Genomic DNA, 15,079 nt, shown 5'->3' with positions numbered 1-15,079 from the left:
TGAATTTCCAAAACTATACGTGTTTTAAAAAAACACAAATTGAAAATGTGTTAAAAAATTATTTGTGTTTTCAAAAAATAATCTGATTTCTAGAAATTGTTCGCATTTATCAAAAGCTCAAAAATAGAAAATGTTTGAAATTATGGAAGTTGTTTTCTTTTTGAAAAATGGATCCAAGTTCCAAATATTGTTTGCTTTTTAAAAAATTTCACATTTTCATAAAAATCTGGCATTTTAATATGTCACTTTTAGAAACTATTTTCGAAAAAGAAAGAAAAAAGCAATAAAGAAAAGAACCATTGCAGTTCCGAGCGGGTAGAGTAACATGCTGCTACAGTAAGATGCTAGGGACATATCGCTAGATGGGCCGGCCTGTGGGTCGGGTAACTGTCTGCCCAGCAATCGGCAAATAGGAGCTCCGGTAAAAATGTCTAAAAATAATTAAATTTTAATGAACAATTTCAATGTTGGCCCACCCTGGCCAATTGGGCACGATCCTCCGTTGAGGTCTTTAGGCACGGTCACTAGCATCTCACTATTATCTCTACTGCTTAAAAAGAACATAAGGTTTTCATTTTACCTCTCTTTGGTCTAACCTTCTTTATATAAATAGTTCTGGGAACTTGCACTTATCATTCAGACTCATGCATCTAAATACAAAGTACGCTGCTAATCAATCCATCAGCAGAGTATACTGCTAATTGTTCTAGACTGATTTCGTAGTACTGTGGGCTTGGATAGCCAGACATGGTGAAAAACTGTCTGAAATCAGTCAACACAAAATTGCTCTTTGGTGGAGTCAGTTGGGCAGAGGAGGAGATGCAGATGTAGTTTCGTTGCTGGGAGGTGATGGCGAGGATGCCTTTTGATGTCAATAATGAAAAAGAGATTGCCAGAGATACCAAGCTGATGCTGGAGACGACACGATGCGCCTCCACTGTTTAGAGGTGGAATTTAGTGAGGCGGGGATAGTCGCCCAGTCTGCGGCGTCGTTGCTTCTGGGCAGCACGGTCGTGATGGTGGTGCTCGGGCTTAGGCGCATCGAGGCTGCAGGTAGCTGCGATGTCCCGAGGCATGTGCTTCTCATCTTGAGGGCGGATCACACCAGTGCGTCTGGATCCATGGGGCGGCGGCTTGCAGCAGAGGAACTCCATCCTTGAAATTCACCGCCTGCATGTGGATTTGCACGCACCAGTTGTATTATCGTCAATTGATCGGTTTGGATTGTCATGAACACGCATTCTATGTTACACGGTTGTGTTAACTACGATCAACAAATTAATCAAAATACCAAGAGGAGGAGGATGAAGATAATTACCGGATTCATATAGTTGATTGATCCATCAAGATCGGATCATCTCAATGTATACACATCAAACACATTCAGCTGTGCATCAAAGGCGCATCCCCGCGCTAGCCACGTCCTCACGGGTACGACAAAGAGAAGCCTTCCCTTCCTGACGAAGCGACCTTAATTATCGAGCCCCACCACTTTTCCTTTTTGTCTCAAGCAACCTCCCCTCTCCTCTCCTCATTTTCTCTTCCCCGTGTAGGGTTGCCGCCGCTGCCGCCCCATCGGCACATCCAAGCTCCTCCGGCGCCCGCTCCTTCGTCGGGAGGACGAGACCATGGTGGCGACGGACGGTGAGGAGGGGGCGTCCAGGTCGACGAGAAGCTGCGATTTAGCGCCGCCGCCGCCTCTCAGCACGCAACCTCTCCTTTCCTATCTCCTCTGCAGCTCCCCTGTTCCTCCGGTGTCATCGAACCCCATAGTCATCTCCTACCTCCCTCTCTTATTCCCCTGTGTGTCCGCGAGATGGGCCAAGCCGGCACACACGGCAAAGGGCGGCTGCGGCTACGGCTCCGACGCAGGCGCCGTGGAGGTGGAGGCGGAGCTGCGGCGGCTAATGGTGGACGGCCGCGTCAGCGACGTCAGCCTCGACGACTCGACGAGTTCCATCACCTTCACTGCTACGTCAGGTTCGTTGCTTGCTTGCCATTGGGTCCGATCGGCTCTGATTTGCTTGCTTGATTCGACGGTTCCACTCCGCGTGCATCGATCTGACATCTATTTGGATTTTGGATCTGCAACGTTTAGGAGGCTGGTCTAGATTAGGTTCGTTTCTTGGAGTATGACAAGCTGATGGTGATCCTCACTCTGACAAAATAACGAAACATTCAGTGCTGGAGCTTCCAAAGGTAAGTTCGCCTACTGATCTGTTTCGTCTCTTAAAATAAGACTACCCTGTTTCACAAATTGTTTTGTAACTTGTGAATGTGGTTTAGGATATCTATTTTTCTGTTATAAGTGTGAAAAGTGGAGTGGTATAGCCATTATACTCCAAGTTAGTTCACTGAAATCTGGCCATGGATAAACAGGGCTTTTATCTTGAGCTGCTGCAGCATACTACTATGATCAAGATGGAAAGTCAAGTGCTTATTGATCAAAGAAATAGCAGCATAATAAGTGTGCACTTTTAGAGTTTCAGACTAAAAGAACTGGGATTCAGTTTCGATGAACTTTGTTTTTGAACTGTAGTTTTGATGAACCTGAGCGCAAGTATTATACTTTACTACATTGTTGATTTTTTTACTGCAGCTAGGTTTCTTCAAGAAATCTCTGCGAAAGAAAACGCTTCTGTGAGAGCAAATAGATTACATGCTCCTGTTGCACATATATATATATATATATATATATATATTATTCTTTCTTAATTACTAGATTCTTGTGGATGCTTTGTTGGGAAAACAATGTGGATTGCTTTTACCGTATATGCACGTCTAATGTTGTCACCGAAGCAATGGATCCTGATACATAACTCAAAGTTACAAGTACTTCTCGGTGGACTAAAGTTTGTATATACAGTTAAAATGCTTTTCTTAGACATTGACATATTTTACAGGGATCTTCATCCAGTGATGAAGATGGATCCTGCATAGAAAATGATTCCGTTGAAGCATTTGAAGCTGAGTTACACAATTTTGACTTGTGACATCAAGGAAGGAGATTATTATGTGTATGACAAAGATGAAGGCTGCTATATATGTGAATGGCGATGAAGGGTCTGATTATGAATTTGATGAAAGTGACTTCAATCAGCAAATTGACTTGAATCGGCAGCTGGATTATAAATTCGACAATGTAGATTGGGGATGCTCTGACAGCAAGGTTGTTCCACATATATGGTCTAATCAAATATTTGTGGTAAGGATGAACGTCAGTATGAAGAGAAAACATATATCTGAACTAAAATTACAAGCTACAAAGGCTTTTAAGAGAAATGAATATATCACAGCCGGACAGATGTATTCAGATGTAAGTCATCACACATCTTTATTCCATAAATAGGATTTAGAGTTTACAGGAAATGTTGTCCCGTGGTGCAAAAAGTGCATAACTTCTATTAGGCTAGCTCTAGGACAAAGTGACAAACATATGTGATATTTCAAGTGAGAACTTTTTTCTTCTGAATAATTAACTGATGGTCTGTAAGGAATTATGCCATTAGCTTTTTGTAAAGGTGCAAACAAATCAGTCGATCAGAAACACCATGATGATGTGGACATGTCTGTTGTCCTAAAGCTGGACTAGATGTTCGTAGTATTGGGAAAAAAGGATGTTTCTTAACAGTATTATTATGTCCCATTAGTGTGAATGCTAACTAAAGAGTTGTTGCCTATATGACATATTATTTCATTTATTATAGGAATTTCAACAAAATAATCGATATTAATTATTCCCATTGGGACAACAAGGAATAGGTGTTCAAGGCTTAGCAGACACTTTCATTTTACTTGGCATGCTATTTGCTTCACCAGATGTACATCCCAAGATAATGAAAGTGCGGCCCCCCACCTAGCACCGCTCAACTTCCTCTCAAGTGGCGCCACCGGGTGGCGCCCCAACCGCTAGTTACCTGACGATGTTGATCTACCCAGATGAGCTAGCAAGAAAATGGGCAGACTTCTGCAGCAGCGAGGAGCACCCAGAGTCGACAACCTCGACCTCGCGCCTGCAGCAGCTAGGAGATCGGTTGCTTAAAAGGAGGATTAGGTCTATCTGTTACTCTTCCATCAGTTTTTGATGGATAAGATAAAGACGAAGGGGGTCTGTTGCCTACAATTAAGAGGCATGAAATTAATTGCTGGGCCATGCAGGGAATTGAGGAGACGGGGCTGCAATTGTGAGGAGCTCCAACGTTTCTTCTTCCTTCATATAATAAGCGACCGAAACGTTGTTTTTAAACAAAAAAAATAGGCTGTGACGTGGTAACTTTGCTGAGGTCGACACACGAAATTGGGAACTGAACGCTGATGTGGCATGAAGCTGATGTGGAAGGTGTGCATGTTAAGAGAATTGGTAGTAGTGGGGATCAACTTCTTAAGAATGTAAAATGTGCCACTCTTTCCTTTTCCGCTTTGATTTTTTTTCTCTCATGTCTGATTTTTCTCCATCAATTCTCCCTAAAATATAATTAATTGTCTCATGTTTTATTAACTTATAAAAAAGCACATTTTGTTTGGTAAGTAATTAAATTCTTATCAAATAAGTGCTTAACAATAAAATGGCAGGTAAATCGTGGCGATTGCATACATAAACTTGCTAAGATTTTAGCGCATCAATATAATGATAGACATGCAGTCACGAGCTAATCTACTAGAATGTTTATATTTCCGTTGCAACACACGAGCAATTGTCCAGTCTTTATAAAAATAGCATCTCACTATTTTTTTTTACTTCTAAAAGACCCAGTTGGGCATAATAGTGTGTGTCACTCGTCATTGCAAACCACCCAATCTGCATTTACTGCATACGAGGAAAATTGTGCTATAGCAAAAAGACCTTGCTACTCTGCTCCATATCTGTATCTTAATTAACTTACCTTTCGCAATAATGTGGAATTACGTCACTCAATTCCACGCCATATTTGACCACACCTTCCTACACGCCGCTCATTTAATGTACTTATCATGCATGACCCAAACTACCAAATTATAATAGCGCCAAAATCAAAATTCTAGTCCGGTGATTCCCGTGTGCCCCATGCCATATAAGGTGGAATTACATCCACTTCTACCTTAAGACAGCCCTAACCTTTATAGATTAAAAAAAAAAAAGCTTCCGGGCACATACCTAGTTTCTATAAAACTCCTTAGCCCTGATGACCAGATCACTCCCTCCCCACATCATCAAAACAAATAGGAGGGATAAACATTGGGTGACCCTAACATATTTTTGGTGATATATACCAAAACTAGGATGTTTTTTCCTGTTTGTGTACATGTATCAGCCTGCTTTTTATCTGTTGCAACAAACAGTCACTTTGCTATTAGAAGAAGAAAATTATACTCTCTCCGTCCCTAATGTAAGACGTTTTTTGACACTACACTAGAGTCAAAAAACGTCTTACATTATGGGACGGAGAGAGTAATAAATTTGTTTTCACAAGAGAAAAAGGATGTTTGATCCATGTTAATATATAGGCTGAAGAGACAACCAGTCAATTAGCCATAATATATAGGCTGATTAGAGTTCCAGCGCAAAAAGAAACACTAATTCATGTTATTGTTAGTTCATCAGGATGAACCAAAGTCAGAGAAAAAACAACTGAACATACACCCCTGCTGTCAGAAATTGATCACTAAAGAAGAAGAAGAAACGCTCTCTGAAGTCCATTTAGAATGACTGCAAACCCTGGAGAAAAATTCAGTGTAGAGGCTTGGCAAGAGCCTTATTGCCGCCGTGATTTGTGTGATCCTCCTCTTGCGTAGTACATCTATGCAGTGTTGAAGTATGCTCTTTGAGTCTGAGGTATGTATATTGAAGTCATTGCCGAGAGCATCTCAAGTAGACGATTGCCCCGACGCCAGCAATAGCAGCTGCACCGGCCACTGTACCTAGCCGGAGGGACGGCCAGCTTCTCCTTGCTGATGAGGTATCCACAGACGACGCCGGTGTGGGATCTGCGCTGATCTTTGACCCGTCGTCCATGTGCAGCCTCAGAACCTGAAACAGCAAAACGAAATGCCAAAAAAGACTGAACCTCAAAGTAAATTACTGAACCTAAGTTGCAAGAAGAAGAACTAAGAAACTAAAAATGATCGGTCGCACTTAGGTTGCGGCACAGCTACATTACCGAGGATGCAGACGACATGCGGGGAATTCAAGATGTTGGTATACAAAAGAATAGAAAAACAACCTTCCATCCTGCTGATCTGGCATGTTCAATTGCTGCAACCAGGTCGGCGTCGGTAGCCAGAAGTACTCTATCAACTTCGTCGTCATTGTACTGTTGAAAACGATTTTAAGTAAGGATTAAAAACGTACATAGGTCCACAAATTATACCCAAAAACAAAATCCCATCTACAAGATTTTGCTCGGCTTGTTGCTCACTTGGAGGCACACTGCATTAGCAAAGCTCAACCTCTTACCATAAGGTTTACATTCGCCTTCTTGTTTTCTGTTCCTAATCTGTATGCAATAGCAGACACAAGCTCTTCTAAGCTTTCTGAAACTGCATAAAGGAGGAGCCTATCAGAAGTTCTTCAGGAAGACAAACAAATTTATCATACTTCGTCAGTAAACCGCAATAGGGAAAGACGATAAGAAATGCACCAACCGCAACTGAATCTGTGCATTCGCCCTTTTCTGTCTTCAATTTTGAAAGAGAATGCATTGCCAACATGAGGGGGTGTTTGCTTTCCTTCAGCACTGTCTGAGGCTGCCGTACGAGATTCGTCACTGCACTATATAACAGAAGACTGATCAAACCATCTTCAGGAATGTAAGAGTAAATGCAAATCGAAGAAGAACAAACCTATGCCAGTCATAGTCTTCTGCAGGATGCAAGGCAAGTGCTGAATCCCAAAACTTCTGAACCATGGTATTTGCCACATTGTTTGGTCCAGAGGCTCCCTCAACCTAATGAGAACACACAAAAAGTCAGGATTATATGGTGATGAGAAATAAAAATAACGTATTTGTATGGTGCAACAAAACGATCATAGCTAACAGAATCTTTAATTCAACTAATGTAAAATATCGTGACTGAATCAGTTTGATGCAACAAAAATAGAACTCATGTGCCAGGGACTTCCCTTCAGAATGAAAGCTTCACCTTCCAAGAAAGTACTGTTCTTTCTCTTTAATATGAGGAAATAATGAAATGTGCAGTATGGTAGTGGAAACATAATAATTCATTCTTACCATGGAGATGGCTGTGTGGGTTAACTGTAGAGCGTCCAAACAGGCGACAATCTGTCCTCCTGTTCAAAGATTTAACTTAGATATGTACATAGAACGGAACTTTTCTTTGATGTTAGAATTCAGTACTTACTTTTGTCCGCAACAAGAATATGACGACATTTTCTATCTTGCATTGATTGTAGAGCCTCGAGGATTGATGTGTCCAATGTAGCACAATCAGGACTTGCAGTCATGACCTTCGGAAAGTTAACATCGCTTTAGGAGAAAAATAGGGCAAAAATCTTGATTGCTTAAAATATGGATGCTTCAGTTCTTTTGCCACACCTTTTCTACCAGAGTCACCTCTGGGGACAGATTTTGTGCCACTACTCGCAAAACCAAATCCTTGGAACTACAGTATGCTCAGCATCTTGGTGATAGTACTTAACAAATAAATGAGATGGGAAAACTTTAAAACTACGCGGATTTTGATAAGAACATATGTGAGAATGCCTTGCAGCATGTTCCCTGTCATGACAACCACTGAGTTAACTTGGTACTCTCTCATCTTTTTGGCAGCTACAGTTACCAGATCTGATGGAGATACTGATGGAACACTACAAAGGATAAGCGACAGCAATGTTCAGTCATAAGAAACAAAATCACATCATACATTTTTCTGGCAGTAGAAATTTGACCTGCTATTTTCAGTTATGATAGTTGATAAGGAAGGCTTGAACATGTGTTCTCGAAGATTTTCTATTAACGTGTGCGGACCTGAAGTAAGGACCCAAAATATGACATCAGCTAGTTAATCAAACAGACCTGAATGAAATGCATCATTGGTGATCATGAAAATTGAAATAAGTATTCTTGTAAAGAAAGTAGTCAATTTAATCATATTAAAAGAAACTGAAAAAGCAACCTGCAAATTCATTTCCCCACTGCCGTTTGACCCTTTCCATAGCAGCGGCAATAGCACTACCTTGTTCTGCTGCCTTTTCCATTCTAGAAATCGCATCATAGAGGAACTTGGTAATATCCAACATGGCAATGACCTCACCATGCTCCACTACAGGAAGATGCCGAAATTTGCCTGTATATGAATTCATATGACATGAAAGAAACCATGAAGATAAGATAGAAGAGGTCAATAAGAATGACAACAAAATCCCAGCATAAAACACGACAGAAATTTCTTAAGAGAACATTCTTGTACTTTCAGGCACACTATTCCTCTTGCAGTTCTTGCCTCTGGCTATTAGCTAGGATGTAATAAAATTGCTCCGAGTTACACTATTCCTCAATTCAAGATGACTCTCAGTTGCAGATTATTTGTTTTCTCACATATATTTTTAGAAAGTAGGCCTAAGTAGGTTTTATATTCGGCCACGACTTCAGTTACTGACAAAATACATCGCTATGATTATGACTGAAGGCGAAACTGGCAACAAATACTGCTAATTGTGGTACTGAAGAAAAACAACAAGCAGACCTTGGACCATCTTCTGCAGTGCCTCGGTGGCAATAAATAGTTCTGTGTATCCATCACTATTGATTCATAGAAAACCTGATGCTCGTCATTAACCACATCCAATTCCTTAAGAAAACCCCCCGAAAACCCAACAGTTTAATGTTTGTTATATCTATTCATTAAACCCAATCCCCCTTTCCAGTTTGTCCTAAATAGCAAAGCGCATGTCAGTCTCATTTTCCCTGAAAATATGATATGATTTTACATACTTGGCATCCGAAGAAATCAAGAAACTATGTTATCCACATGACCGTGCAGAATTGCAGCTCATCTCAAGAGACACTCGAAATTTTTGGGTCATCCAGCGCCAGCCCCAAGAATCGCATTATCATTCCCCTGCAGTTTAAAGTTGATATTCCCTGTTTTCACGTTGCAAAGACTCAAGACTCCTTGTGATGAGTTTCTGACCTCGGCCGTGACGATGCCTGAGAGCACCCCTTTGGCGTCGGTGAGCAGCGCGGCGTCGGCGCGCCTGGCGGCCATCCTCCTGCACGCCTCGGACACCGCGGTGGCCTCCGGGAGAGTCAGGGCCTTGGCCAGCCTGAGCTGCTTCACCGTCCTATCCTCCAGCGACGACCTACGCCACATTCATAAACACCGCATGTATAAATCGTTCGAATCAAAATCAAGCGGAAGGGAACGAACCGACGATCGGCGGAGAGCGTACGTTGGTGGTGCCTGGGCGGGCGAGGCGGGCGAGTTGGGCTTGGAGGAGGCGGCGGCGGGTTTCCCATTGGTCGCGCCGGCCTTCCCGTTGACGGGGGCGGGGGCGGGGGGCTTGCTGCGGAGGAAGGCGGCCTGCAGGTGGCGGCGAGTCTGCGGCGCGGCCATCGGCATCCGGCGGTGGTGGTGGCGGCGGCGGCGATCGCGGGTGTGGTTTGAAATGGCGTTGAAGGCAAGGATGACAGAGTCAGAGAAGAGAGGAGAACGGAAAAACAGAGTCGTCGCTCGCTCGCGCGCGTGCTGCTGCAGCCGGAGGTGGAGGCGCAGTTGGTGTGCGTGGACCCTGTCGCGTGCCACTGGTCGGTGGGGACGGGTAGGTGTGGGTCCGCACGTCAGTGAGTCATACCGCCGAGTTCTCATTGGGCTGCGCGCAAGGGTCGTTGGGTTCGTCCGTCCGGATACTCTGCGGGTGGAGTGGAGGACACCTGCCTCTGCCTGCCCACCATATCTTTTTTTTTAGCATCAGTACAGACACAAGCGCTCATATACACGCGCATACACTCATCCTTATGAACGCACATACGCACATCCTATCCTTATGAGTACCTCCGAGAGACTGAGCCGGCATATCATCTTGAGATTTACGAAGTCATCGTATTATATCTACTGGTGTGCCCGTGCATCTGGTGTGGAGTAGACGGGTACATAAGTATGTACACGGACACATGTTTTAGCACGCGAATGCCCTCCTTGCTGCTTCCTCGGTTTCAAAATATTTCAAGTTTTGGGTTTATCCTAAATGAAAATTATTTATGTTTGAAAAAGTCTATAGAAAGATGTCTGCACCATCATTCACAACGTCAAATTAGTGTCATTAGATTCATCATTATAGCTATATATATTTTGGGTATATATATATATATATATATATATATATATTGATGCAGTGGATATTAGTCATTTTTTCTAGAGAAAAGTATACTTTTCATTCCTCAATTCTTGGCGAAATCTAGATTTCATCCCTCAACTTCAAAACCGGACAACTTGCACTCTTAACTACTGAAACCGGACAAAATTCGTCCGTGGTCGCGGTTTTGACCGGTTTTGGCGTTGTCCCACCCCAGTTTTGACCGTGCCGACTCAAATCCGCATACCATTTCCAAGTCCGCTTAATGTTTTCAAATACATGAACTTTTTAAAAATTTGTGTACTCTTTCCAAATCCGGGTACTTTTTCCAACTTCACGTACTTTTTTCAAATCCGCGTACTTATTTAAAGTTCATGCGGTTTTTTCTAACTAATGCATGTAATTTTTTAAATTGACGTACTTATTCATATTCGCGTACATTTTTTTGGAAAGAGTTAATGAATATGAAAAGTTTACGCGAACTTGAAAAAGTACACGGATTTGAATTTCTTTTACGTAAATTAGAATAAATGTGTGGATTTGAAAAATAATGTCAACTTGACACAAGTATGTGAATTTCAAACAAAGTTCACGGATTGGAAAAGGAACACGGATTTGAAAAAAAATACATAAACTTTAAAAAGTATGCAGATTTGAAACAAGTACGTGATTTTCAAAAACACCATGGATTTGAAAAAAAATACTTGGATTTGATAAAATTACACGAACTTGAAAAAAATACACTAATTTGAAAAAAGTATGCAAATTAAAAAAATCAGGGATTTGAAAAAAGTACACAAATTTCGAAATAGTTCACAGATTTGAAAAAGGTATGTTTATTTTTGAAAAACTTGCGCGATCTTGAAAAACCTATATGGATTTGAGAAGAGTATGTGAATTTCAAAAACTTCAAAGATTTGTAAAAATTACACGAATTTGAGTCAGCATCGGTCAAAACCGGGGCCAGGGACGAACCTTGTCCGGTTTCATTAGTTGGAGGTGCAAGTTGTCCGGTTTCGAAATTGAGGGACCAAATCTAAACTTCACCGATAGTTGAGGGACGAAAAGTATACTTTTCTCTTTTTTCTATAAACTTGGTCAGATTTTAGAAAGTTCAACAAACTTAGAACTTCAGATGTTTTGAAACAGAGCAAGTGTTTTTTTTCATGGAAATGAGAGGCAAGGGCGACAAACAAACATGAAGAGTGAATGCGGAAGGAGCTAAGGAGTTGATCGCCGGGACATGACCAACCCAATTAAGGGCATTTCTAACTGGGTGTTAGAGGTGTAAAAAGTCAGTTTTACTCCTTTAACGCAGACCTAACCTATCCCCAATCCGCCGCAAGGGACTAAAAATTATACTCTGCCCCAACCATTTCCTGCTGCTCCATCACCCACACCTGCATCTGCCCCTCTTCCTCACGTCGCGGGGCCCCTTCCCGAACCCCCGCCCGCCGCCAGTGACCTGCCATCCCAACTCAAGCCGCTCGAGCTCTCCGGCCACCAGGAGTGGGCGCTCCGCTGGTACCTGAACGGCGGCGGCAACGCCATGAGCTCCATGTCCTTGGCGTCGCTTCCTCTTTCATCTCTCCCTCGAGTGCACGACCCACAGCAGCACCGAGAGCTGCTCGACGTCCGCGACTGCCAGGAAGCCCCGGTACACCTCCTCATTTTACCTCCATGGCCCAGGACAGTGGTCCTTGACAACGGCCTGGAACATGTGGCGCACAAACGCGCACTCGGCCAGGTGCACAAGCATCGGGCCGTAGTAGGATAGCCCGTAGCTCTCGTTGGTCGCGCCGATCATCTGCGCGTACATGGACGACATCACTAGGGGCTGAGCTCATGCTCATGCTTTCCGAGGACTGCTCTGTCTGGGTGCTAAGTACCGGAGCATGCACTAGTCAAGGCAGAAATCACATATTTGACCTGAGGTCCAAATCAAATCACAAACTGACCTCGTTCCGAAAAAATTTCACTCTGCTGACCCTTTCGTGTGGCGCCCGACAGCTGGGCGCCACACACTACTATGCAGCGCCTCTCTCTTGGGCGTCGCACCTCGTGCCAGCGTGGCAGCCTTGGTCCAGTTGCGGCCCCACAGACAGCACTGCAGCGCCTCAGGCTTAGGCGCCACACTTGTAATGTGCAGCGCCTAGCTCTTGGGCGCTGCACAGTCTGTGTTCCACTTAGGCTGGCCCCACCCTCTCTCCCATCCCACCCCCACCCCACACACCCCACCCCACACAAACCCTTAGCCTTGCGCCCCTCCTCTCTTCCCCTCTCCCCTCTCAAATCCTTCTCAAATCTTGCAAATCCGAAGTATTTGACCGTGGATTTCGAAGCCAACCCCTTCCTTAAGGTAATCTCCTTCGATCCCCTCGTTTTCATCCATAGGAATTGTCACATTTGCTCAAATCTTGCTACTTTGGGGAAACCCTAGTTTTGGCTTGGATTTGCAAATATTTGTTGAATGATGTTAAGTTTCTTTGCTAATTTGGGTTGGTTAGGCTTTCATGGTATGCTAGGGTTAGGGGTATGTGTGTTTGATGTTAGTGTTAGGGTTATGCTATGGTTAGGATTGTGGTTATTGTTAAGTGGGGGTTAGGGTTAACCAAGAATTATCGGTTTTGTAGGCATGGCTTCATCCGGTTCCATGACGAGGCCACCGTGTGCTAACCAAGAAGACATGCCGAACAAGTGGGAGGACGCATCTTTGGACAAGGTGAAGGAGAAAGATGCCAACATCCCGCCATGTTGGTGTGGAGATGTTTGCAAGGTGAAGGTATCCACCGACCGAAATAAATCATGGACGGAAGGGCGGAGATATTTTGTATGCCCGAACTATGCTTATGATCGTGCACTTCCAACTAACGCCTATGACCGACCACCGGTAAGCTCGAGAAGTAAAATGTTACTATCAAATGTGTGTCAACACTAACAAAATTTTTGTATGCAGTCACCGCCTCCTCTATGCAAGTACTTCATGTGGATAGATCTTGAAGTGCCAGAAGATGTCAAAAAGGACCAATACCAAGATTGTCTTAGGCGGCAACGGCGGTTCGAAGAATCGTTTCGAAGAGGCTTGGAGGAAGAGCGTCGTCAGAAGGAGAGGATGGAGCGGAAGAAACGAGACGAGGAGAGGGCACGCCAAGCGAAACTTGCTCGTGAGGAGGAGAGGGCAAGAAAGCTTGCAAAGGCTCGCGAGGAGCAAGAGGAGGACTCGGCCCGTGACAAGAAGGGGAAATGGCCTCGCTCTACTCAGTAGGGACTTCGGTTCGGTGCACTCGTCGTGAACTTGTGAGGGCATGTAAGATGTTGGTGAACTATTTTCTAGGGCAAGCTGACATTTGTCATTTGTAATGAATGTGTCGTGAACCATGTCGTAGTTTGAATTGTCTTAAGTTATGAACTCGTCGGCATAAAATTTTTATTTGTTCAAATTGTTGTGATGATGCAGTCATTGTAAGTATTATGATGTTCCGGTGAAATGAATGTGCTGTCAACTCTATTTTTGCAGTAAACAACCGTGCAGCGCCCAGAACAAAGGCGCTGCACTGTTCTATGCAGCGCCGAACGGACGAGCGTCACACTGTAAAGTGCAGCGCCTTGATCTGGGGCGCTGCATTATGACTTGGTAATTTTCGTGGATCGTCAGTGCTCAAAGCCTTCTGTGGCCCTATGGGCAGCCATGGCCAGTGAAGCAGCGCCTATGGGACGGGCGCTGCACTGTGAGGTGCAGCGCCTAGGCTTTGGGCGCTGCATAGTACAGTGCAGCGCCTGACGGTCAGGCGCTGCAGTGCTGTTAACTGCCAAATTGCAGAAACAGATTCCATTTTGGCAAATACAAATACTGAACAATTCAACTGAACAAAGACAACATCATTTAGGACAAATACTGAACAAAGACAACTAATAATTTGAACATCACATCATTTAGGACAACACAAATACCACAATAGTAAGAGTTCACCAACATATAACATAACCCAACAAGTTCATCAACCTAACGAAACGGCTACAAGAGAGCACTTCCATAGTAACAAACACTAATGCCTTCCGCCAATCACTCTGTGTGCATATGTGCACGACAAGTGTTTGGAGAAATGCATAAACCAAAAGTAAGTTTTGCTTCGTTGTACTTAGGGCGGCTAGGTCCGACCAAAAAAACTTAGTGGAGTAAATATACTCCACTAAGGGTTTACTCCACTGGATACTCCACTATTTTTAGGAGATTCCCCCACGTCGCCCTCCTCTGGCGACACGGGGGTAGCCACACCTGCCTCCGCCTGCCAGCTGCGCCGCCACCAGAGGGCCGGCCGGCGAAGCCGTGCCGTGCCCCGGGATGGTGGCGGCGGGGCGGTTCCATCCTTCCCATGCGCATCCCCACCCCGCCCTGCGCCCCAGATCCACCATCCGTCGACGCCGGGTCGATCCTCCCCTCCGTCCGCTCCAGCTGCGCGGCCACCGGAGGGTTGCGCAAGACCGTGTCATGCCCCAGGATGGTGGAGGCAGGGCGGCACCGTCCCGCACGCACCCCCCTCCCGCCTCGCGTGCCCTTGCTTGTGCGCGGGCGGCCTCCTCCCAGCCATTGCTCGCTCCTGCACGTCCGGGGGCGGGCCTGGCATTCCTGCCACAGGCGCCCTGATCCCCTGAAGTACTCGCCTCCTCCCCTACGTGGCGCGGCCCAACCCTGCTGTTGCCGCTGGGCGTGGGATCTGCGGCCGATCATGGGGGTGTTCGCGGGCTGCCTTCCGTGCGCAAGCGGCGTCCCTCATCTTCGGCGGCCCT

The 15,079-nt window shown here is 44.7% G+C and overlaps 3 protein-coding genes across 5 annotated transcripts; 2 read left to right on the top strand and 1 right to left on the bottom strand.

Moving 5' to 3' along the window:
* Positions 1–1,485: 1,485 nt before the first annotated feature.
* Positions 1,486–4,437, top strand: LOC125549405 (uncharacterized). Of its 3 annotated transcripts, XM_087514243.1 has the most exons (4): positions 1,486–1,980; positions 2,099–2,199; positions 2,904–3,316; positions 3,820–4,437. In XM_087514243.1, the coding sequence occupies exons 1-2, from the start codon at positions 1,629–1,631 to the stop codon at positions 2,134–2,136; spliced, it is 390 nt and encodes a 129-aa protein (XP_087370369.1). In that variant the 5' UTR covers positions 1,486–1,628; the 3' UTR covers positions 2,137–2,199; positions 2,904–3,316; positions 3,820–4,437. The 3 variants fall into 3 exon arrangements, with proteins under 3 accessions (XP_087370369.1, XP_087370368.1, XP_087370370.1); XM_087514242.1 differs by lacking the exon at positions 3,820–4,437 and having other exon boundaries at positions 2,904–3,649; XM_087514244.1 differs by lacking the exons at positions 2,904–3,316; positions 3,820–4,437 and adding an exon at positions 2,380–2,819.
* Positions 4,438–5,451: 1,014 nt separating this feature from the next.
* On the bottom strand, positions 5,452–9,663 carry LOC125547302 (CBS domain-containing protein CBSCBSPB3-like). Its single transcript, XM_087514241.1, has 14 exons — positions 9,389–9,663; positions 9,050–9,298; positions 8,683–8,714; positions 8,113–8,283; positions 7,886–7,964; positions 7,687–7,804; positions 7,533–7,592; positions 7,339–7,444; positions 7,209–7,267; positions 6,820–6,923; positions 6,622–6,743; positions 6,434–6,516; positions 6,201–6,290; positions 5,452–6,007 (listed from the first exon to the last, which is right to left on the bottom strand). The coding sequence occupies exons 1-14, from the start codon at positions 9,556–9,558 to the stop codon at positions 5,828–5,830; spliced, it is 1,623 nt and encodes a 540-aa protein (XP_087370367.1). The 5' UTR covers positions 9,559–9,663; the 3' UTR covers positions 5,452–5,827.
* Positions 9,664–12,879: 3,216 nt separating this feature from the next.
* LOC147982121 (uncharacterized) lies at positions 12,880–13,556 on the top strand. The gene is made up of 2 exons (XM_087516202.1): positions 12,880–13,181; positions 13,248–13,556. Exons 1-2 carry the CDS (start codon positions 12,927–12,929, stop codon positions 13,554–13,556), a joined length of 564 nt encoding a protein of 187 aa, XP_087372328.1. The 5' UTR covers positions 12,880–12,926.
* Positions 13,557–15,079: the final 1,523 nt, after the last annotated feature.

This window comes from Triticum urartu, chromosome 3A, assembly GCF_056163025.1.
Source record: "Triticum urartu cultivar PI428250 chromosome 3A, HENAU_Tu73, whole genome shotgun sequence".
In the NCBI taxonomy this organism is placed as follows: Eukaryota; Viridiplantae; Streptophyta; class Magnoliopsida; order Poales; family Poaceae; genus Triticum; species Triticum urartu.
This window is presented reverse-complemented; position numbering and strand designations above follow the sequence as displayed.

Coding starts and splice junctions, on each gene's coding strand:
- LOC125547302 (XM_087514241.1), bottom strand. CDS start 9,558: ATGCCGATGGCCGCGCCGCAGACTCGCCGCCACCTGCAGGCCGCCTTC. Junction 6,291..6,433: donor AGGCGAATGTAAACCTTATG/GTAAGAGGTTGA, acceptor CGTTTTCAACAG/TACAATGACGACGAAGTTGA. Junction 6,008..6,200: donor CCAGATCAGCAGGATGGAAG/GTTGTTTTTCTA, acceptor TTGCTGTTTCAG/GTTCTGAGGCTGCACATGGA.
- LOC125549405 (XM_087514243.1), top strand. CDS start 1,629: ATGGTGGCGACGGACGGTGAGGAGGGGGCGTCCAGGTCGACGAGAAGC. Junction 1,981..2,098: donor CACCTTCACTGCTACGTCAG/GTTCGTTGCTTG, acceptor TGCAACGTTTAG/GAGGCTGGTCTAGATTAGGT.
- LOC147982121 (XM_087516202.1), top strand. CDS start 12,927: ATGGCTTCATCCGGTTCCATGACGAGGCCACCGTGTGCTAACCAAGAA. Junction 13,182..13,247: donor ACGCCTATGACCGACCACCG/GTAAGCTCGAGA, acceptor TTTTGTATGCAG/TCACCGCCTCCTCTATGCAA.